This window comes from Borostomias antarcticus (assembly GCF_949987555.1).
Source record: "Borostomias antarcticus genome assembly, chromosome: 20".
NCBI lineage: Eukaryota > Metazoa > Chordata > Actinopteri > Stomiiformes > Stomiidae > Borostomias > Borostomias antarcticus.
Window position 1 is genome coordinate 19,208,978 of NC_140253.1, and position 24,207 is coordinate 19,233,184.

The window sequence follows — 24,207 nt, forward strand, 5'->3', positions numbered from 1 at the left end:
AATATGATATTCAATTTGTAATTCCATAGCAACGTGATTTAGCAGTGAGGGACTATAATGACACTCAGCAATGAGCAACACATAAATAACATTTCTTTATATTTGAATGTAGAAAATGTGAGTAAATGGCACATATTTATTTGTCTTTGGCATGTGGGGCCATGGTATAAGCAGGATAATCAACTCATAGGTGTGCGTTAAACGGTTTTAAGGCACTCCGCTGCGCGTCGGGTGGTTCTTTGCCTCCATGTCGTGCCTTAAAACCGTTTAACGCACACCTACTCGTTGATTATCCCTTACGTAGATAATGGTGGTGAACTCAGCTTCAGTTGAGACACATGAATAATCACATTCACAATACTCACATTTTCCAAGTCCAGGTTTGATCCTGAACTCTCCACCATGATCCACACTGTAGGAATGAGCAGAGGAATGATGAGGATGATGCAATGAGACGTCACCAGTTTCTATCACGGGGTATTCCAGAAAGCGGGTTCAATCAACTCTTAAGTCTGAGTTGATTTACGCTGAGATTGGAAACGTCCAGAAAAGCGGATCCCGGCTGATCCGAGTTAGCTCAATCAACCCGTGTGCAGACTAGAACAAGCCATCATCAGTAGAGTTCTGATACCATGATTCAGCATAGCAGTTGATCAGAAAAAAAGCTCTCCTACTTCACCCCACTGGGAACTCTGAGTTTTCTGTTCCTGAAAGAGAGGTATTCAAACTCGGTTACCATGGTCTCATCAAGCAAATGGCAAAAGGTGACGAAGGAATGTAACCTACCTAGCAGCAGATTAGAAAGGCATGTTCATTGTAGCAATATAAAAATACTAACTAATCGGCCAAGCACGTGTGAGAAGTGTTTTTCGTAAAATTGTTATTGGTCGTTTTCCTGTTATTATTCTGCCATGGAAGTCTATGGCAGCACCTAGAACCGACTGGTCTATTTCCGTAACTTTGCACAATGGTAGATGGCCTTGCTCCGAGGCCATGGAACAATTCTTACAGTGATTGGCCAAAGTCAGGCATTTGAAATTGCAAACTTTGAACAGGCATTTCTCCTGCCCTGTTTAACTTAGAGACAGGAAATGTTGCACGCATATTCCTCTCCTCATGAGGAACGGATTTGCCTCAAGAACCCATAACTTACAGCTATGTGGATTTCCAGCTATTTGGAACTTTTAAAAAAACACGTAAAATCCATCTCCTCCTAGGAACTTTCACCAATCTGTATGAAACAAGAATCTAGGGTCGCCAGATACAATTTTGATAAGCAGTTTTGTGCAAAGCCACCCCCATCACGCTTTCAGTGTATTTTCATTGACATTTTCAATGACCACATAGCTCAAATGTGGCTATGGCATGTTTCACTTGTTGCCTTTGATACATTCGTTGCGCTTGGCCCCCGTTATTCTTGTCCAGTGATTCAGACCCTCTACCGAATTGAATGGGTTGTTAGCTGACCCATGCTATACCCCTCATGAAAATCGCTCTGGTAGTTTTTGTGTAATCCTGTTCCAAAAAATGAATGGCGGTGAATGGCTTGCCTTGTTTGGGCGTGAAAATCGGTCCGGTACTTTTTGCGTAATCTCATCGTTGGGTAAACAAGGACATGTGCGACAGCTGTTTAAACTCAGAACGAAATTATATTGGAAACAAATGTATTGCCATTGCACAGTAGCCTACAAGTAGCCTGGGACAACGAAATACAGTTACGACAAGTTGCAGTAGAATAGCAATTTTTGGGAAATGTGTCATAACTATCCAATGGCATAATCCTTTGCATCTTTGAATGGATTTAACTTATTTGCATTTAACTTATTTGCGTAATGTATTGGTTTATTTCCCATGTTTTTCCCAACACCAGCAGCCAAGTTGCATATCACTACTGGGCTTATTAAATAAAATCTGCCAGCGAGCAGGTTAGGTTCACAGACCAAGTTACCATGGGAAGTGACCCTGAGTTCGACTTCTGGAACAGGTTTGAGTTGCCCCTCTCTCAAGTTTGAGTTACCTCCCTTTCTTTTCTTGTAAAGATATTTTTGGCCAGATTGACAGTAAATGTGGGAGATAGAGAGGGGAGGACATGGGCCTCTGTGGTGAGGACTAGCCTTTATGTGGTGCATGAATGAGCCACCAGGGCGCCCCGTCTTTCTGGAACGGAAAACCCAGTTTCCCTCATCTCAGGATTAGAAAACTCAGAGCTTCCCTCATCTCAGGATTAGAAAACTCAGAGCTTCCCTCATCTCAGGGTTAGAAAACTCAGAGCTTCCCTCATCTCAGGGTTAGCAAACTCAAAGTTTTCACTCTTCACTGGAATACCCCTCTGGACAAACATTTGAGGATTAAAGCTTTTATTTGAATTTTGGGCATATCTGCTGTTGTTCCATGTGCATCCCCCAGGTGTGGACTAGTATAACAAATGCAGAGTTTAGGAGGAGGGGTGGGTATGGACTAGTATAACATGTGTAGTGTTTAGGAAGAGGTGTGGGTATAGACTAGTATACCAAATGTAGTGTTTAGGAGGAGGGGTGGGTATGGACTAGTATACCAAATGTAGTGTTTAGGAAGAGGGGTGGGTGTGGGCTAGTATAACATGTGTAGTGTTTAGGAGGGGTAGGTATGGACTAGTATAACAAATGTAGTGTTTAGCAGCATTACATAATTATCTCTGCCTGAAGGACGGGGTAGGAGGTTATGTTTTTGGTACTGTGTGTTTGTTAGTCACAGGTAGTTTGTTAGTTCATTCGTTACAGGATTATGAAACAACTACCTGACCTATTTTCATGAAACTTGGTGGAACGGTGTACGCTTGCATGGGCCAAAGAAGAACCAAGAACTCAATTCGAGAGAGCAGATCCAAATCACGGGGCAGATCCCAAAAATATTTTTCACTTTCACTAACATTGCCAGATAGACCAGACCAGCACATAGGGGTACTAAGCAAAGTTTAATACATTCATGGCTGGTTAGATTCTAGCTACAATGTAATCAAGATACATCAGAGAGCCGAGCCAAAGAGCACCCGTTTGGCTAACGTGATGCACCACCAGTATATTGTTGACATTTGTCTCCTCTAGGTATCGATACTCTAATGCCACTGAACATGCTGATGACATGCATCATGGGTGGAGGTCTGCACTCTCTGAGTGCCCTTTTAGTGATAGGGTGATTTGTGTCTAGTCTGTCAAGAGAGAGAGGAGCAGAGGAGGAGAAAAGGGCTACATAAAAGACACTGGGTGATTTTCTTCCACTTGATTTAAAACTCTCTCCTTACTTGAGTTTCTCCAGTCTCCAGTGTGGATCCTCCAGTCCAGCAGAGAGCAGCTTCACTCCTGAGTCTCCTGGGTGATTGAAGCTCAGATCCAGCTCTCTCAGGTGGGAGGGGTTTGACCTTATCGCTGAGGCTAGAGAGACACAGCCTTCTTCTGTGACCATGCAGCCCGACAGCCTGTAGAAAAATGATCAATATCAACACATTACTACCCTCTGGTGGTGAAAAGATAGAACTGAAGATTTATATCCCATCTTCCTACAGACCAATATTGACCACTGAATCTACCCTGGTTCACTTCATATGCCATTATGTAAAAGATGGCTAATTACATTATGGGACATATTGCCTTTTTATTTTTGTCCGTCAATATTTATGTTTTCTCTTCTTTGTAACCCAGGCTAAATAAAAATGCTTAGAAAATCCAGGTTTATAATAGATAGATATGGAAAAGCCTGGCCTCTGTAGTACTCAGACATTCCAATCCAACCAATGAAAATACTGAGTTCGTATTTACATTGTGGTTTCTCTGTAGTTACTGTAGTTTTGCTGTTCCTAGTGGGAAAATGCAGCTGATCATCTGCTATGATTGTTCATAATACACTGCTCAAAAAATTAAAGGAACACTTTTTAATCAGAGTATAGCATCAAGTCAATTCAACTTCTGGGATATTGATCTGGTCAGTTAAGTAGCAGAGGAGGGTTGTTAATCAATTTCAGCTGCTTTGGTGTTGAGATTGAGATGACCCCCAAAGCAATGAGATGACCCCCAAAACAGGAATGGTTTTACATGTGGAGGCCACTGACATTTTTTCCCTCATCATCTTTTTGACTGATTTTTCACGAGTTTTGCATTTGGCTAAGGTCAGTGTCACTACTGGTAGCATGGTGACTGGACCCTACAGAGGTTGCACAGGTAGTCCAACTCCCCCAGGATGGCACATCAATATGGTTTGCTGTGTCTCCCAGCACTGTGTCTCCCAGCACAGCATGGATGAGATTCCAGGAGAGAGGCAGTTAATCTAGGAGAGCTGGACAGGGCCGTAGAAGGTCCTTAACCCATCAGCAGGACCGGTATCTGCTCCTTTATGCAAGGAGGAACAGAATGAGCCTTACAAAATGACCTCCAGCAGGCCACTGGTGTGAATGTCTCTGGCCAAACAATCAGAAACAGACTTCATGAGGGCCCGACGTCCTGTAATGTGTCCTGTGCTCACTGCCCAGCACCATAGTGTTGTCACGATACCAAAATTACGACTTCAATACGATACCTGCCCAAAATATCTCGATACCGAAACGATACCATAAGGAACATAAGGAAAAGTAATGGAATAATAGATGACAGAACATGGAACTTGTTAGCTTTCAAACACAGCTGGAAGGGAAGGCTGCCTCGACTGGGTGGTTTGGGATTGTGCTGGCATCTGTTTGTCTGTGTGGGGAGAAATCAATAAATTATGCCTGTTGTTGCAAACTGTGAGATAATCAGAAAAACTTGAAAAGCTTATTGGGGGCCAAGCAGCGAAGTTGCATAGGCCACCATTAAGTTTCTACCTTTTCTTATTATTATTCTGCCATTGGAGTCTATGGCAGCCCATAGAAGCATATGGTAGAAAGTTATGAAAATTGGCACACTCATTCAGGACAGTCCCCTGAGTCTCCTCACCAAGACTCATGTCCACAGCTCGAACCCTCTAGCGCCACCAATGTGTCAAAGTTGGCAATGCTTTTATGCATGCAACTTTTGACCTGTAAGTCTGATTTTGAAAAACGAGGTACCTTTGGAATCCTTGGTTCAAGCCGAGTTGAACGCACCTCGTGACATCATTGTCCGCCATATTGGATTTCCCGCCTGTTTGTACTTTGTGTAAAACACTTAAAATGTATCTCCTCCTAGGTTTTTTCACCAATCTGCACGAAACGCAGAATGCACAATCTATAGACCGATGTCCACAAAAGTTGTACAGGGATTTTTGATTGTCCATTGCGTTCGCTTGTGACAGCCAAAATTGGCAGAAAAGCTGCAAAACAGGAACTGGGGTCATATCTCAGTAATGTTTTAATCTATCAAAACCACATTTGGCACACTCATCCGGGACACACCCATGACATCTGTCACCAAGCCTCATGTTGACATCTCGTGCACTCTAGCGCCACCAGCGTGTCAAAGTTGGAGTTGCGTTTATGCCAGTCACTTTTGAACTGTATGTCCAATCTTCAAAATTATGGTAGCAATGGATTCCCTGGCTCATGCTGAGTTCAAAACACCCCATGGTTTCATTATTACTTCATTTGTTTGATTGCAGAATGCAAGGAACACTTTTGGTCTTCTGCACAATTTCACCGGTTTCAGAGTGGTGAAAGGCGCATTTTGGAAAAAGTCACACATTTTCTAAACTGCCATCCCTCTTCCAATTCTCACAGCTCATACACATATTATATATCAAAACGTCCACACGACTCTTGGGATTCATAAAATCAAAAAAGCTAAGCTCTCCGATGTATATTTTTCAATCTGTGACAGTTTTAACGACAACTCACCCCTCCATTGAAAACAATGGAGCCACGCTCTAGAAAATGACAGAATCAGTATCGTCACCTCTCCTACATTTCTGAAGACCGAATGACATATTACATGGTAATGTTCGCATGATTGTCTGGATTCTGAAGAAGTAAATAGTTGAGCTATGCTATATATACTTTTCGCCATGTGCCAATTTAAACGACGACACCCCCCCCTCTCACTCAACCGAGAGGAAGCAACCCTACCAGCTGACATTAATTAAGTGCTCAGGACTCACTCTACCAAGAGGAAGCAAAAGCTGACATTATCCACTCGAATCTGCAAATCCCTTTCGCAAGATCTGTCGTGGCACATCCGGTAGCGTGTCAGTCTTGCAAGCAGCGAGTTCAGGGTTCGATTCCCGTTCATCCAAAAGGCGTTCTTATAATTATTGCTGCCGTGGAAGTCAATGGCAGACAACAGAATAGTTGAACTTGTTGTCTTTGATGCGCTGTTGACGCGTCCTGCTTGGCCCCCACATTGCAGCTATATTTATTATTATTATTTATTAATTAACCCAGGCCTATTGAAGCATTTTTGCTATTCCAAATTATCAGAAGAGATAATGGTCTCACGGTTAACAGTTCTCTTGCTCTAGGAGGTCGGAGCAGGTATTGATTTTTTTTTGTCACATGTGCGCTAGGCAGAGAGCCAGGCTTGCAGCCAGGCTGCAGCTATGCTGGCTAAAAGTCTCATGCTACGGATGAAAATTAGCTTCTCTAGCTATCATCTGGTGCAATAAATGTATTGTGCATTCATACATTCAAACATAAGGTAGGCTAAATATCCTTCGGTTGTATTCAGTAGGCTACTGGTGTTGCTGTTGTGTGTATCTTATCTTCTATCACATTTGCTAACCTGTCGCTCTTTGAATTGTTTGTGTAAGTCGGCATGTCTGTCTGCATGATGCTTTGCCAGGTTGGTCGTATTGGCTCCCTTGGTTTGTATAGATTTGTAGCATCGTGCAGAGAGAGAGAGCATCTTTTCACAGATGAGAGCAGGTTCAACCTGAGCACATATGACAGATGTGAAAGGGTCTGGAGACGCCATGGAGAATGTTATGCTGCCTGCAACATCATTCAGCGTGACCGGTTTGGTGGTGGGTCAGTGATGGTCTGGGGAGGCATATCCCTGGAAGGACGCACAGACCTCTACAGGCTAGACAACAGCACCCTGACTGCCATTAGGTATCAGGATGAAATCCTTGGACCCATTGTCAGACCCTACGCTGGTGCTGTGGGTCCTGGGTTCCTCCTGGTGCACGACAACGCCCGGCCTCATGTATGCAGATGTATGTAGGTGAGAGTATGCAGGCAGTTCCTGGAGGATGAAGGAATTGATACCATTGACTGGCCTGCACGCTTGCCTGACCTAAATCCAATAGGACACCTCTGGGACATTATTTCTCGGTCCATCCGACGCCGCCAGGTTGCACCTCAGACTGTCCAGGAGCTCAGTGATGCCCTGGTCCAGATCTGGGAGGAGATCCCCCAGGACCCCATCCATCGTCTCATCAGGAGCATGGCCCGACGTTGTCAGGCATGCATTCAAGCACGTGGGGGCAATACAAACTACTGAGTACCATCTTGAGTTGCTGCAATGACATTTTGGCAAAATGGACTCGCCTGGCGCATAATTTTTTTGCTTTGATTTACGGGGTGTCTTTGAATTTAGCCCTCTATAGGTTGATAATTTTAATTTCCATTAAACGTTTTAATTTCCATTTAACGATGTGGCATCTTTTCGGTCCTAACACGTTACCCAGTCCATATCAGGAAAGATATCCTGCATGATTTTTTCCGCCATTGAGATCTGATGTGTTTCCAAAGTGTTCCTTTAATTTTTTTGAGAAGTGTATATCATATCATGTCACTCATAGAGTCTCCTTCCAAAGATGAGAAACTCTGGTATAAAGCAGCCCCCAGGCAGCCAATCTCTCACCCATTCAGTCTGTAGAGAGAATGAAAATCACCAAACTGGTTCATTTGCAGTGAACACATGATGTATAAGGAGAGATGTCCTGTCTATGCAGTCCCCTGGAGCAGACAGGTTCAGAGGCAGGGTTCTGAAGGAGTGTGCTGTACAGCTGGGAGTCCAGCTCACTCAGCTATTCCAGCTGTTTTAAACACAGGCTTTGTCTCAGCAGCTTCCCACCATCATCCCCTCATGCCAAGACTATGAACGATGGACCCTGAATCAGACCCATGGATAATGGACAGTGGATCATCGATCGTCTCATTCCAGCTCACCCAGAATCTTCAGCCTCCCCCTTTTCCAATGACTAACCTGCAACCTACTGTATCACCCCCAACTACGTACACACCAACACACACACATACTATAAAAAGTCAACGCCACACTGAGATACTGTTCTGTACATCAGTCATTCCATGTTCATGAGTACAGTATAACCCGCCTGGTCTACCAGCATGACCTGGCTCCAGGATATGGACACATGGACCAGCACACAGACTTCATTGTATAGTTTATGATCTACTGTATGAGATGGACAGACCTCTCTCTTCAGTAGAAGTCCCAAGAAAATAAATTAATATGTGACAGCGGCTGGTGATTTGGTCCGCAACTCGGCAAACCCCGAAATGCGCTAGAGGGCAAAATAAATCAAAAAACGTTTTTTTTCATTTTTTTTTTTTTTTTGTATTACCAAAGTTGAAGTTGTGAAGAACCCACTTACTATAACAGACAACAGTTTTAGGTTCACGAAATACGTATAATTAGTCTGCAAACTAAGCTAGTTTTTAGCTGATTTCGAGCCGGGCTTGGGGGCGGGCAGATCGATTAGCATGATTTGGTTTCATTGGCTATTGCTTCCGGGTTCTCCGCCCCCCACCCTTCCCCAACACGCCGGCTTTGTTTACATTCAGTCCCAAGTTAAACCATGGATGCTACAGCTTTTGCTAAAGAGAAGACGGGGATGGCATCCAGGACATGGAAAGAGTTTTAAGAGCAGCTAAAACTCCAGCAGAGCAGGACTCGTTCGTACACAGAGTTTTATTCTTGATGACCTGTGATACAGAGATGACTGTATCAAAGCAAGTTGCTACCAAGCGCAGAGTTGCGTCGAACGACGTACCAGATTCACACCACCGCCAAGCATTCTGCTTTGCTTTGGGGCAAAGCTGATCTTTATACTATCTGTGCTGTTTACATTACATTAACGTTAGTCGTTTAGCAGAAGCTCCTTTCTAAACAAGTGACTAAGTCTAGCTAGCATAGCACTAACTAACAAAGGCTAGCTAGCTAACGTTAGCTAACATGCTAGTTAGCTGAGCTAGCCCTTTGTTCCTAAACTAGCCAGCTAGTCTATTTAATCAACACATTCTGGTACTATTTTATCTATATGGAGTGCCAGTACTGTGGGCGATAGTTGAATGTACTTTCTTCCTTCTATTCTATTGCAGTTTTGATGCTGAGAGACCTGGCATGGTTGTGGCCAGAGAACACCGTGATGCACCGGCAGTCGAGTTTCAGCGTCTGCGCAAGCCTGATGTCCTGCCCCCCAGAGAAGGTCTTCTTGTGCAAGCCCCACCCGGACTGGACATGGCCAGACAGACGTATCTCTTTGACAAGATCAGAGAGTTCTGTTCTGATGAGGGACGAGACGTCACATGTCCCCCGCCAAACTCCACAGCAGCTCAGAACAAGACTGTCCGCTTGTAGATTCACTGCAGATCATCAGGACGGACAGCACTGCAGGAGAAAGGCCACAGCCTTCTCCTGTTTGTATACTGAAGCGTTGCTTGTTCTCTTGCACAGACTTGCCCACACTTGCACAGACTGCATTGTTAGAATATTGAATACTGAGCTGAGTACTGTTGTTATTACCTTGAGTATTGAGCTGGGGACTGTTATTACTTTGTTGTACACTTGATCACAATGAACACTATGCACCGTGTCTATAAAACAGACAACTGACTGTACACTTTAACACTTAGACTGTTGCCTTTTTTTGTACACTTTACTACTTATGCTTGTACTTTATATCAATAAAGAACGTTATATTTGAACTTCATCTTATATTGTGTTGTGAATGCAGTTAAGAACAAGATTAATACTGACTCAAAGAGTGGGGTCATCAGTGAGAGAGCACCTCACTTGGCAGCCACTCTCAGGTAATACCCCAAGTTGACAGCCACTCTGACAGATAATGACAGATCGTCCAGTGGGGGAGTGGCTGGGGGTGCGGTTACCAGGCTATTGTTCACCCTATTACCTGGCAGTCAGAGGTGTGAAAATGTTGGAGGAGGAATTCTGCTAAGTTGATTTGGCAGTACTAGCATTCAAATAAGCATATCTTCTTCAACTATGTTCAGATTTCAATGTATGAGACCTCATTTGAAAGCTTACAATCTGCACTTTCATAATCTGTTAAAAACTGAAAAATGACCTTTGCCTAGTTGAGGACCAAATTACCAGCGGCGGTCACATATTCATTCTCCATATCATCTGGAGAACTTGGGGGATGGCAGAAATTACTGTGTTCCACAACATATACATAGACATACAGCTTGTTAGAGTGCGGCAATACTTGAAAAGTGGAAATCTGCAGTCAGTGACCAATCAGAGGTCAAATCAGCCTCTCCACACAGCCCTCTATCTGCCTCTCCACACAGCCCTCTATCAGCCTCTCCACACAGCCCTCTATCTGCCTCTCCACACAGCCCTCTATCTGCCTCTCCACACAGCCCTCTATCTGCCTCTCCACACAGCCCTCTATCTGTGCAGGGATCAGCATCAGATCAGTTGAAAATGCGACCGGATTCTCATTGCTGTCCACAAATAGTTTTTTTGATTTATTTAACCTTTATTTATACAGGTACATCTCATTGAGACACAGGGTGTCATTCCCAAGAGAGACCTGGTCAGAGCATATAACACAAAGTTAAAAACTGGCTGGACATCCAATGCAAAGACAAAATTAGGATGCAAACATTAAAATAATAAATCCACAAGGGCTCAAATAAACAGATTACACTAAGTACCTGAGCAAATGCAGAATCCTACAGACACTCTCTGGTTTCTGTAAAATGAGTTTTACCCTTTAATTGCCAGACCAAGAAAAGGACTATGAAAATAAATAATATTTGCATTTTTTAGTTGATTGGGACACAAATAACAACAAACAATGTTGTTGTTTTTTTACTGACCAAACCATTTCTTTTATGAGCCTCTACCAAATGGTTGAGCCGGCCTTCTATGGTAAAAGTGCATTTTCAAGAATAATCATAGATATGTATGCTTAAATTGAAATTAAACACATTTTATCAATACAAAATGTCTTCAGTGGAAAAAGAGTCAGATACAAAACCAGATATGAGCTTAAAAAGGACTCAATTATAATATAACATATATTAAAAACATTAAAAAGTAGTGTAAATGCTAATTTTTCAATAATAAAATATATTTTTGAATCTTTTCTCATTTATGTCCTTTATAATATAATATTGCGTGGCCTTCTTCCATAAAATAGTTAAGTATCCGTCTATCAGTTATGAAACCAAAAGAAAATGAAAATTACAAGCTATTATATTATATTAGGCCTACAGTCATTTAGCAGACGCTTTTATCGAAAGCGACTTACAATAAGTGCATTTAGACGAAAGAACTGCTAGTCACCAGAAAGTACATCTGCCTACTGATATAGCATTCAAAAGCATAACTAGTGCTGAATTAGCCGTGCAAGGGCAAGTCACAATATCAGCCAAGAGGAAGGATCCGGGAAATACTTAGAATGATAGAATGATATAATTATGTTAGTTTACCAAATCTGTTAATTTGTAACCATGAATTCATGAGTAATACTTGTATTAGTAGTATTACCATGAATCTACACAATTATTTACCATATTTTATTTGAAAACATCTCAGAAATATTGAAAAATCATATAGCTAACCACATTGCAAACCTTTACCATAGGAGGCCAATTCAACCATTTGCTTGAGCATAACATTTACCATAAAAAGCCAATTCAACCATTTGATTGAGCATGTTTTCAAAAAAATATTTACACCCTTGTTACGATTTTTTTGTGCATGAAGTTATATAATGCTGTTCAGTAAGTGTAGCAAATAGCAGACATCCTGAAATATTGAAAGTGCATTTCTTTATCCATTTCTCTCATTATTAACATGATCAAAGCTGAAATACTGTAGTTATGCTGGCAGTCACACTCAGTTCTGCACTAGCCCTTAACACTCAAGGACGCAAATCAAACTGTAGGAATAAAATGGTGTTGATCACGTTTTACTTGATCGAGTTTGGCATTTTTCAGCATTTAAAAACACCAGTGAATTCGCCCTCTGAATATTGACAGCCCTAGTCCATAGACCCATTGTATCCTAAAAGTGCTAGCCTACGTCTAATGTCATGGAATTATAGAGACACCTGGCCTCAAAACCTTTCAGATCTCAGCCTTTGTTCTTAAAACCTATTGATCCAGTCCCCTGCCTTTTGCCATTCCAAAAACTTCTGTCTTCCCTTTTCTTTGTAATGACAAACACCCCTGCCCTGGTGTTCTCACCATGACATGAAGGCATCACACCTCAGACTTCCCGTTTGGCCTAGGCCATTGTTCTATTGTCTCCACCTGAAATATGTTCAAAGTGTACTGCGCTTTCTCTGTATTCCTCGACCACTGTTGATGATGTCCGTCACTCTATTATGAAGTGTACAAATGGGTTAGCCAACCAAATCTCTGATAGCGTCACATCCTTGTATTGAGCACATATAAGGCTGCGCAAGACCAGCTTTGACTTCACTTCTTTCTGATGAACCACTCTGTGATTTATCCTGAGGTCCTTTTGCAATCGTATTGTTTTCTTAATAAATCAGACTGAACCTTTTGTACGAACCTTGGCAAATCCTTTTTGTACTTTAGATCAAATAATTCCAGTACAATTTTGGCGACGGCGATTGTGAAAAGGGACGGCTGCTGTGGTTCGACTGGAGTGGACAACGAGGTAGCAGACGTGCAGAGTCTTTTAGAAAGCTCTGGAAATTCTTCTCTCTTTGTGTCTATTCGCATTGGTTTGGAGAAGTCTGCCTTGTTGCTTTATTCGGCTGAACTCACGGTACATTGAAAAACGAATCCTCTCTGGTATTTGCCTTGGTTTCGTTTCAGATTTTCTCGGTCTGGGTTGTTGAAAACAAAACCCCCGGGGGAGTGGGGTGGCGATCTAAGGAGTTGTTGCTCAACAATAGCGGTGTATGATTGGTGATATTGCATTCTTCTTTGACTTCGTCCTTGTTTCGTTGACCGGGGTTGTCTTTCAGAAGAAGTGTAATTTTGGTCTTGTGACTCATTTGCTCCCTTGCAGTTGATGTACAGTTTAGATTGTTTGTCGGCTGTAGTTTATAGCGTTTGAGTTGGTTTGAGTCAATGCTCCATGGTTAGCACAGAAACGGGCTCCCCTTTGGCCGGTCGCGGGTGAAATTTAAACCGCATATAGTTGGGTGTGTCCCTACGGTAGCTGTTGGGTGTGTCCCTACAGAAGTTACCGCATGTTGTTGGGGTGGTGTCGTCATAAAGTATAGAAACGATTCCCAACAAATTAGCTACGGGAGTGATTGGGGTTCCCAATCCGTATTTCTGGGAGAAACGTCTTTTCCCTTTTATCCCGGGTGGTTGGTGTGTCCAACCAGGCTGGTGTGTCCAGGAAAGCATAATGCTTTTTGTTTACCGTAAGTTTTTGTTTGTCCTTTGTGTTCCTTGTCCCTGCACGGGGTTGTTCGTCGGTTTGTCGTTTACTGTTTGAGTTCGGTTTTGTCCTGTATGTGTTGTTAAGCGCGCCTAGGATCCAGGTAGGTATTTTCGACTGCCGTAAATCGTAACTGCTAGATTTCCGGTAGCTGGATCTCTGGGAGACGAAGGAAACAACAACACCACAACACCACTCCGCTCTCCCGTTGATCCGCCATCGAACCAGAGGGAGAAGAAAGGACACCGGTTGCTGGGTGAGTGGGTGAGTGAGCGTAGGTGTTTAATGTGTCTCTGTTCCTTTCAAAATTGTATTATTTTGTTCCATTTCCTGCTGTGCGTTTGAGTTTTTTTCATTGCTATTTTAGATTGTATTTTGCGCATTATGGGGTCCACCACTAGCTTACCGCGCGTGAAGGGTTTTTGAGGTCAGAAAGGAAAGATAAGGAGGCTGTTCAACAGACAGTGCCTCCGCCGCATCCCCCGCAGAATCACTTTGACTTAGGTTCTTCCCCCTCGACTTTAATAAGCTCTAGCACAATTAATTGGCTAGAGCTATATCTGAGGCTAAGTTTAATTTGGAACAACTACAACTGGCTAGCGATAGTCTGGAGGGACCACAAATTCAAGCCCCAATGGTGCGCTTCCCAAATCCTACTCCCCGCCCGTCTCAAGCAGAAGATGCAGCTGGCTACGCGGCCTGGACCCCCGAGATCAGGGTTTATAGACCGTGGCATTCTGATGAACTGCGTGATGTAGCTAAAACCTTGCCCGATCTAACCAAAGACATTGACAAGTTTGAGAATCTTTTTAACAGTGTAGTTTGAATGTATGAGCCTCACGCAGAGGAAATCGCCATGATTATGCGACAAGTACTTAGGTTAAAATGGGTGGATGTAAAAGATCCATTAGCCTTTTTCCCATGCTTATTTTGCTGGGCAAAACGCTGCGCTGTTGAACAGAATTAAAACTCGCTTCCCTAAGAAAATGGACTGGGACCGTATCACATATTGCAAACAGAAATCTGATGAAAAGTTTGAGAGTTTTTGGGAACGGTTAGAGTCAGCTTTCGCCGCACACAGTGGCATGGACAACGCGAGTGCCGATTATAAGAAGATTTTGAAACAACAGTTGATGAATAACTCTCTCTCCTCTTTGTCCGACCAAGTTAGGTTGACGTGCCACACCTGGGAGTCAACTTCTCTCGAGGAAGTTGTTGACCATTTCCGCTATGCGGAGCGTCTTTGTGATCACATTGAAAAGAGGGAGTTGAAAGAAATGAAGCTAGGTGCAGCCAGATTACAAGCTGCTCAGTTGAGACAGCTGGAAGACAGAAATGATGACGCATGTTTTCATTGTGGTGAACCGGATCACTGGATTAAAGACTGTCACAGTTACAGCAAGCTGAAAGAAAGGGAGAATTCTCAGACTTGGGGTTCGGCGGAGTTCATTGAACAACCCACAAGGGAGACTCTCGAGATAGACCCTTTTTTTTTGGGTAAATAAACAGGACAAGACAGATGTACCTGAGGATGTCAGGTTTGTGCATGGCGATGGGAGAATCGTTAATATTTGCAAATGCCTTAATCTGATAACTGCATCATCTAACAACCCAATTGTATTTTTTTTTAATGTTAATGTAAAAGATCTCATGTTAATAGTTTTCAGGTGCACATTCATCGGTTCTTCTACTTCTGAGGTAAACTAGCTAGCCTAGCTAACGTTACAGAAGTGGAACAAACTAACATAGAAAAACAGAGTAGAAATACCAGTAACCACAAAATCATATTTTCTTTCTTTCTTTTCATCCCCATTCCAAAGATTGACTTAAAATCAAGCTGTTGCCCCCTTTTCATTATTATTGCAAAAGCAGATAGCGGTGCGGGTCCTGTCTTGAGTGAGCGTGGAGTGAGAGGAGAGGGGGGTTGAGCGGGGCTACTGCCGCGTGGCCCTAGAGAGCACACTATTTTTTGTTGTTTTGCTTATACAGCCTACTGTTAGTTTTCGCACTGTAAAAAGTTTGGGGGGGACAAAAACACAATTTTGAAAAGTGGGGGGGACATGTCTCCCCTGTCCCCAGTGGAAGCCCCTGCCAGCTGCGTAGCACCTCGTATGGGGTGAGGATGTCTGACTGAGTTCTGTATTTTGCTGTTTCCCATCACAGGCTGTTTAGTCTTTTGTGTTTGTTTTTGGTGAAAAAGAAGGCTTGCGCCAGTCCCGACTGTACTACTTGGTTGATTTATTGCGAGAGCTTCTTGCTGTTGTGGTTACCTGTTGGTTGTATCACGCCTGCCTCTTGTGTCTCTTGTGTAGTAAACGCCATGCAACTACTCAGCCTGGGTTTCAGCTATTACACAGCCTCAACGGGTGCTAAGCTAAAAGAAACCTGTTGCTCACAAAAATATTGTGGGACATTTATGTTGGGAAGTGAAGCGTGCAGATTTTGGAAATGTTGCCTATAACAGCTTTTTTTAGGACTTTATCCCATTTTTACCCAGTTTGGTAGCCAATTATTAGTCATGTTGACTATTGAGTACCTCAAGGGAGTTGTTTGGGGCCTTTATTGTTTTCTATTTTTTATAAATGATCTTCCTTTAGTTTTGGGTAAAGCTCAAATCGCTATGTATGCGGATGATTCAACAATATATGCAGCAGCAGCATCAACAGAGATAGTTAATACCATCTTAAAGAAAGAGTTACATTCCGTTGTTGAATGGGTGACCAGTAATAAACTTGTGCTTAATGTTGGCAAAACAAAGTCTATATTAATCGGATCAAGGTATCAACTGAGAGCTGAACCAAAACTGAACTTGCATAATATGATTTATAAACAATATTCCTGTTGATCAAGTACAAGAAACTAAACTACTGGGTATTATTTTTAATCACACTTTATCATGGTCTAATCATATCGATAACATTGTGAGCAAAATGGGAAGGTGTGTGTCAGTTACAAGAAGAGTTTCAAAAGGTATGCCACTGGATGTTATCAAACAGGTTCTTAATGCTTTAGTGCTGGCTCAGCTCGATTATTGTTTTATTATTTGGTCTAGTGCTTCAATCAAGGACATGAAAAAATTACAAGTTGTTCAAAATAAAGCAGCACGTTGTGCTTTACACTGCTCATACAAAACCAATGTGAAAGACATGCATGGCAGCCTAAGGTTAGCTGGTTAACTGTAAGACAGAGGTCAGATTATGTTGTTACACTTTGTAAGAAACATAATAACAGTATCCAGTGACACTGTATGGAAAGTTATTTTCTCATTTTGCTCAACATGAATATCAAACACGACAGGCAATTGAAGGAAGGTTTATATTACCCAGTTAATACAAGCAGCATACAGAAAACAGTCATGTACAGACCTATGGTTAGGTGGAATTCATTGCCACTTCATATTGAGCAAGATAATTCCAAGGAGAGATTTAAAATGCTGTTAAAACAATATCTTCTAATATTTCAGGAAATATCATTGAACTGTGGTGAAAGTACTTATTATTATGATATTACTGAGTAGTATTGATTCAAAAAGTGGTTAAGAAACCCTTAGTTATTATTAACATCATCATGAAATTTAAAATACTGGAAATTTACAGATTTCTGAAAGGTGTTTTTCTATTGTAACTGATTCTAAATGTATAAGTGAACTATTGTTTGTTTGTTGTATCCACTGTGACTAATTTGTTTGTTTTTGTCTACTGTATTTTGTTAGTATACATTGTTGTATTGTATTGTATTGTACTGTGTTTTGGTTTGTATGTAGATGTGTATGACAATTCCATTGTCTATATTCAAAGTGTACCGTGCTTTCTCTGTATCCCTCGACCACTGTTGATGATGCCTGCCATTTAATATGACGTGTACAATGGGTTAGCCAATCACATCCTGGAAGCGCCATACCTGTGTATTGCTTGAATATAAGGCTGCGCAAGACCAGACTGGGGCACTTCACTTGGATAAACCACTCACGTGCGTTGTCCTGAAGTCCTTGCGCTCGTATGTTTTCTCAATAAACCAGACTTAACCTCTTAGAGCGAATCTTGGCAAATCCTTTTTGACTAGATCAGTTAAAAATCGTCTACACTATGAGGAAGCATGGAGCATGAACATAGCGAGAGGACAGTGCAAAATGTCAAAGTGATAGAATACAATATACAATAGCCTACAGTCTACAAAAATTTAGGCTATAAAATACACAGCTGTCCACGCGGCATGCCCAAATGAAAATCTAAAGACCGGAGTCCACCTGTCATATTTAGCAGCATCAGTAAGATGCAGGGGATGATATTAGCCGACTCGTTCAGTGACCGCTGTATCCAGAGAAGGGCACACAGTTGGACCCGGCACCTCGGGGATATTATTGGAAAGATAGCACTCTCGCTTTGTAAAATAATGAAAACCATTGTTAAGATATTACAAATTGTACAAATATTAAAGTATAGCAATCCTATAATGTTATAAAACTGTAGATTTGAAGTAAACACAATCACAAATCAGATGCCTTGCCCTCGTCATCATCATCTATCCTGACCACCTGCTTGGAGGAGATAAAGGCGTAGATTACACACAACATCTAATCTACTAGGCTGGACTACTGCAATGCACTTCTCATAGGGCCTCGAAGCATACAGGATCCTGATGAGAGTGCGGAAATATGAACACACCCTTGCTTCATTCACAACACTGGCTTCCCATGTTTTCTAGGACTGACTACGAAATCTTCCTACTAACTCACCCCCCCCCCCCCCACACACACACACACACACACAAACTCAAGGAACCGATCACCCATCAAACCTTCCCATGAAACCATCGCTCTGGAAACAGCAACCTTCTCCTTCCCCCCAGGACGCAACATGGGGGATTGAGCTTTGCACTCACCGGTCCTCGTCTGTAGAATACTTGTCCTGACCACCTGAGAGTACCTAGGACGGTTGATTCTTTTAAAAAGGACTAAAACTCGTCCTTTTTAGCAGAGGCTTTTCTGACTTGTAATCAACTTTCTGACTTTTTGACAATGGTTTTTTATGCTTCTCTGTTTTCCGCCCTTGTTTTGGTCTGTTGGTCTGTTTCAAATGTAAAGTGCTTTACAAATAAAATGTATTATTATTCTATTTGGATACAAATTGAAAGAGTCATTGGAGTTCTCTGTCAAAAATACACTGTTTTTCAAAGCACTGCCCCCATTGCACATCTGGAGCTATAGTTTGCCTTTGAACTAAATTAGGTGCAAATAAACCTGCTTTGCTCATAGTTCTTGTTGCTTGTGACAAATTCCTCTTGAAGAGAAATAGGTGTGTTTTATTGGCCCAAGTAATATTAATTATTTTTAGAGAAAGCTACAAAACCTCAGAGTAGGACGAGTTAAAGTTGATCAGGTAGGCCTAACTGTAGATGTCTGGATACTGCAGGTCTGGAACATTGTCCATTCCAGCTGTTTCAGTACTCATGAAAAGGATCCTGGGGGCATTATAAGGGTCAGTGGTGTTTAAGGGTTTAACATTTTACAATAGAGTGTTCAATGTCTTTGGAATTCAAGTGCACAGTGAACTGTAATGGCTGGCACCAATCTTTTTTTTTGCTGTAAACAAAATGAGTCACGTGACGTCTGGAGCTCTATTGAATCGGTTCCACCTTTAACTTAATGTCCTGGTTCAACTCCCTCTTCATAAAAGGCAGCACAATGCTCACAGATGATTAAATAAGCAAGGAAAATAATTGCACCACCCATGTCGTTTACTGCGCCCTGATCAAAGATGACTTTCTGTTAAATTATGTAAATTTGATGGTCAAGTAATATTTCCAGAATCTGAAACATACACAGAATACATTTTTAGAATACTGACTTCAGTGTCTCCAGATTCCCCAGTCCAGCAGAGAGCAGCTTGACTCCTGAATCCTGCAGGTCATTGTTACTCAGGTCCAGCTGTTTCAGGTGGGAGGAGTTTGAGCTGAGAGATGAGGCCAGCAGAGAACAGCATCTCTCTGTTAATCTGCATGCACTCAGTCTAAGGAGACAAGCACAATTATTAGCAAATATTTTCACCAGCAATCAGTGCATTAACAAAAAATGTTAACATGTTTACCTTGGCAAACCACTTTTTCAGATGATTAAAGTCTAGCAACTCAACAAACACTATTCAATGGATTAATTCATTCTTCACATAAGCAGGTAAAATAACAGAAAAGACAACTTTATGTGTTTTAGTCACCATGACTGTGCTGAAGGCATATGCTAATAGTTGCCTGTCCCTATATGAAAACCACATTAGGAGCCAAATACCATCAAGCTCATTGCTCAGTGTCTGAGTAAGTAGTAAGTAAGTAAGTACGTTTTATTTATATAGCGCCTTTCACAGCACAAATGCACAACGCGCTTTAGCCTGTGAATCTTCAGGGGAGTTTGGGTGAAACGGCCTTGACGGCCGGGTGGGAGCCAAAGTTGATTAGATGTTTGGGTTAGGGAGAAGAACAACAGATCCAATGGTCATTCCTCTCTGTAACGCTTCTCTTTATCGAGCCTGGTCCTCAGCTCTGCCACGTCGCCTTGCATAGCCGTGAGTTTCTCCAACAGGGTATCAATCTTACGGTTCAGTTCAGAAATCACCACAGGTAGATTACTCACTGCTCTGCCCAGCTCCGTTAGCATGACGGGCAGCCTTTGGGCTAGAGTGGCTGCCGTCTTCCCAATTCTTCGATAGACCAGAGCAATGCTCAGTCCGAGGAGCAGATGTCCTGTTATCATTAAGGCAAATAGGTAAATGTCTTCAATGTCCTCTATGGAAAGGAGCGCAAGGCACAGAACCTGCCACTTGTCCCACGCGTCCTTGGAGTAGCCCGTGGCAAAGGTCCCGTCTGGGCACATAGGTTCCCCCGGTCCTGAGTTTCGTGTTGAAAAGATTTTGTCGATTGCGTTGGGAGACCAGCTTATCAATTCCATGTTTAGATTCGAAAATCCACAGGAAAAAGAAGAACTACAAAGTGTAAGGGGAGAAAGTAAAATACAAGAGCAGGAGCAAGCAACAAAAGTGTCTGCGCTGAACGAAAGCCGGAAGAAGAGTAGGAACTGAGAAGGAACTCTCCAGAATAGACTCAGGTATTGTTAGCCAGCAACCCCACCCTGACCATCATCTTCTGTTGACCATCACCTTTTACTGACCATCTGCTCTCCGATGTCCAGATAACCTTTCTGTTTCTGGGTAGAATGTATCAATACCTATTCTCATATGTATAGCACTTGCTCTGTATGAGGACAGAATTTAGTGTGCTATTGTATTTTGGGTGTATTGCCCTTTCCAAAGGACTATAAGTAAGGGCCTGTTCCGCCATTAGGTTCTGTTGTCTGACCATGTGCAGTCCCAGATGTCCTCCTCTATCAATATCACAAATTCATTACACTGTCACGTGTAAGTGTGATGGTCAAATAACTTTCTCAAACTGAAACATTTAATACATTTTAAAAACACTGACCTCAGTATCTCCAGATTCACCAGTCCAGCAGAGAGCAGCTTCACTCCTGAATCCTGCAGGTCATTGTTACTCAGGTCTAACTCTCTCAGGTGGGAGGAGTTTGAGCTGAGAGATGAGGCCAGCAGAGAACAGCATGTCTCTGTTAATCTGCATCCACTCAGGCTGAGGAGACAAGGACAATTATTAGCAAACATTTTCACCAGCAATTAGTGCATTTATAAAATTCATGATAAAATATTACAAAACAACAATAAAACATTGTAAGCAATAGTTGTTGTAATGGATTGTACTCTTCCCTAAAGAGAGAAAAGAATTGATATTGGTGAGGTGCTGGAGAGGTTAGGTGATAAATGAAAAATGTTTTTGATTCGGGGACACTGAGGTGTGCTGGCTCTATTAATACATCCATGGCTGGCTCTCAAACTGTTTTTTTGGCAAATAGATTTGACAACTGGACAATGGAATACGTTGCACAGCAAATGCAGTATCCAACAGTTCGCTCATGGCTAGCTAGCAATGGTACAGCTATGGGATTAGCTCATTTGGGTTGTTGTCAAAGCTGCCACTCTTATGTTGCTATAGCCTACAATTATCAGAACAATATGAACATTCAGTTGAAGGTTTTCCATCCACCCATCCATCACTGGATGAGGAATAAGCACCGCAAAGCGATCAATTCTCATGCAAGCAGGAGCCAGGCTGTGGATTTCTCCGATCCGGTGTTGTGACCCAGTCTCTAGAAATGTTTTGGACGAGTTGCCGACAGTTTGCGCCTCCAGCCAATCTGTGCGCCTGCCTATGCCGTAGCCTGACGTGCACCTCGTAGCTAACGTTACCGGCTATAGCCAGCCAGTGGAACTATCGTGTTCAGACGGCTCTAGCTCAAAAAGTATTTGTCATCTTAGATATTTAGATGGCTAGAATCAAGACAAATAGACGAACAGTTTGATGTATAATATGTCCCATAATACTTTCGGATGTATGATATTATGGAGCCACGTACGCACAAAAAGTCTCCAATGGCACAGGGAAGAGAAACACAGACATCAACGCCGACTCAATCGGCCTTCACTGTGATAAATCTGGAATCTGGAATGTGTCAATCATTAAATCCTGTTCAGAGTACTGTCCTCCCTAATTTTGGAGCGTTTTGTCCAATCACAAATTAGGATGAAAAAAATTGCATTACATTGATAGACCCCTAAGGGACACGCCCAAGGGAGGAATTCCTCCCTTCCATAGATATCTATGGGTCCTCCAGCTGCATGTTATAGATGTCACTGTTGGAGCTTTAGAATTTCAATAATGGGTTTTTATCCATAGGGAAAACCTGATGTATGAACAAAACTGAGATAATATTAAATATTAATTATAAAAAAAATGAATGCATATATTTATATTTTAATCCCTCTCTTCTCTCCAAGAACTGAGGAGGACTGTCCTCCTCTACCTCAATAGACGAGCCTCCTCTGGTGTGTATGTGTGTGTAAAAACAGGCTCTCTGACTGAAAGCCTCTGGTGAAGATTGACTGCTCTCTGGCCAACGTGAGCTTAGGGAGAAGAAGGTATTTATTCAGTCTGGACTGAAGCTGAAAGAGAGAGAGAGAGATAGAGATAGAGAGAGAGAAAGAGAGAGAGATAGAGAGGGAGAGAGATAGAGAGAGATAGAGAGAAAGAGAGAAGAGAGAGAAAGAGAGATAGAGAGAAGAGAGAGATAGAGAGAGAGAGAGAGAAAGAGAGAAAAAGAGATAGAGAGATAGAGAGAGAGAGAGTGGTAGAATTCTTCCACATCAGGACATCCTGTACTGGGATGAATCCCCAGGGAACTCATCCCTCCCTCCCTCTTAAACCTCACACCCTCTGGCATCTTCATCCGCTCTTTCACTCGGATCATCCCCCGTTCCTCAACACCCCGACCTATCCCTCCCTCCCTCCCTCCCTCCATCTCTACTCCCTCCCTCGTCCCAGGTTGGGGGTTGACACCTCTGCCGGCCCCCCTCACCGCGCCTCCCCCATGTTTCCTGGTGGTCTGCTGGTCATCCCAGCTGGATTGATGGCATTCCCCTCCTCATTCTCCTCCTCATTCCCCTCCTCATTCTCCTCCTCAATCCCCTCCTCATTCCCCTCCTCATTCCCCTCCTCATTCTCCTCCTCATTCCCCTCCTCATTCTCCTCCTCATTCCCCTCCTCATTCTCCTCCTCATTCTCCTCCTCATTCTCCTCCTCATTCCCCTCCTCATTCTCCTCCTCATTCCCCTCCTCATTCTCCTCCTCATTCCCCTCCTCATTCCCCTCCTCAATCCCCTCCTCATTCTCCTCCTCATTCCCCTCCTCATTCTCCTCCTCATTCCCCTCCTCATTCCCCTCCTCATTCTCCTCCTCATTCTCCTCCTCATTCCCCTCCTCATTCTCCTCCTCATTCCCCTCCTCATTCTCCTCCTCAATCCCCTCCTCATTCTCCTCCTCATTCCCCTCCTCATTCCCCTCCTCATTCTCCTCCTCAATCCCCTCCTCATTCCCCTCCTCATTCCCCTCCTCATTCCCCTCCTCATTCTCCTCCTCATTCCCCTCCTCATTCCCCTCCTCATTCTCCTCCTCATTCCCCTCCTCATTCCCCTCCTCATTCCCCTCCTCATTCTCCTCCTCATTCCCCTCCTCATTCCCCTCCTCATTCTCCTCCTCATTCCCCTCCTCATTCTCCTCCTCATTCCCCTCCTCATTCCCCTCCTCATTCTCCTCATTCCCCTCCTCATTCTCCGACAGGCACAAATAGATGTCTGACGCAACAATTACCTTGGGGAGGGAGAGCAAAGCAAGAACACACCCGCACGCTCACACAAACACACGCACGCACGCACACACACACACACACACACACACACACACACACACACACACACACACACACACACACAGTGAGGCCAGAACAAGGCCAAGCCCGCTCCTACATGTGAGGCAGCATCTGCTCGGAGGGCCGAGATCCAACGAGGCCAAAAGCTACTCCCTGGTTTGGGGAGTTAGAAGTTCATTCTGTTGGAGGCGGTGGGCTGTTTACATTCTCCCTACTCTCCATGGCCCCCTGCACCCCCCCCCCCCCCCCCCAATCAGGTCACGGCGGGGGGTCAGGGGTCAAGGAGGAGGTCGCGGGCTGCTCCTCCTAGAGGAGGCGTGGCGTTGG

General features: G+C 43.1%; 1 protein-coding gene across 1 annotated transcript in view; it reads right to left on the reverse strand.

Annotated features, from left to right (window-relative positions):
* LOC311322627 (NACHT, LRR and PYD domains-containing protein 12-like) overlaps positions 1-24,207 on the reverse strand; it is a gene marked incomplete at both ends in the record, with an annotated part of 209,395 nt that overhangs the window by 164,557 nt on the left and 20,631 nt on the right. The window contains 3 exons of the mRNA XM_084454707.1: positions 3,281-3,454; positions 19,406-19,567; positions 21,030-21,191. Of these exons, the coding sequence (XP_084310833.1) occupies positions 3,281-3,454; positions 19,406-19,567; positions 21,030-21,191 (498 nt within the window). The remainder of the gene's footprint in view (positions 1-3,280; positions 3,455-19,405; positions 19,568-21,029; positions 21,192-24,207) is intronic.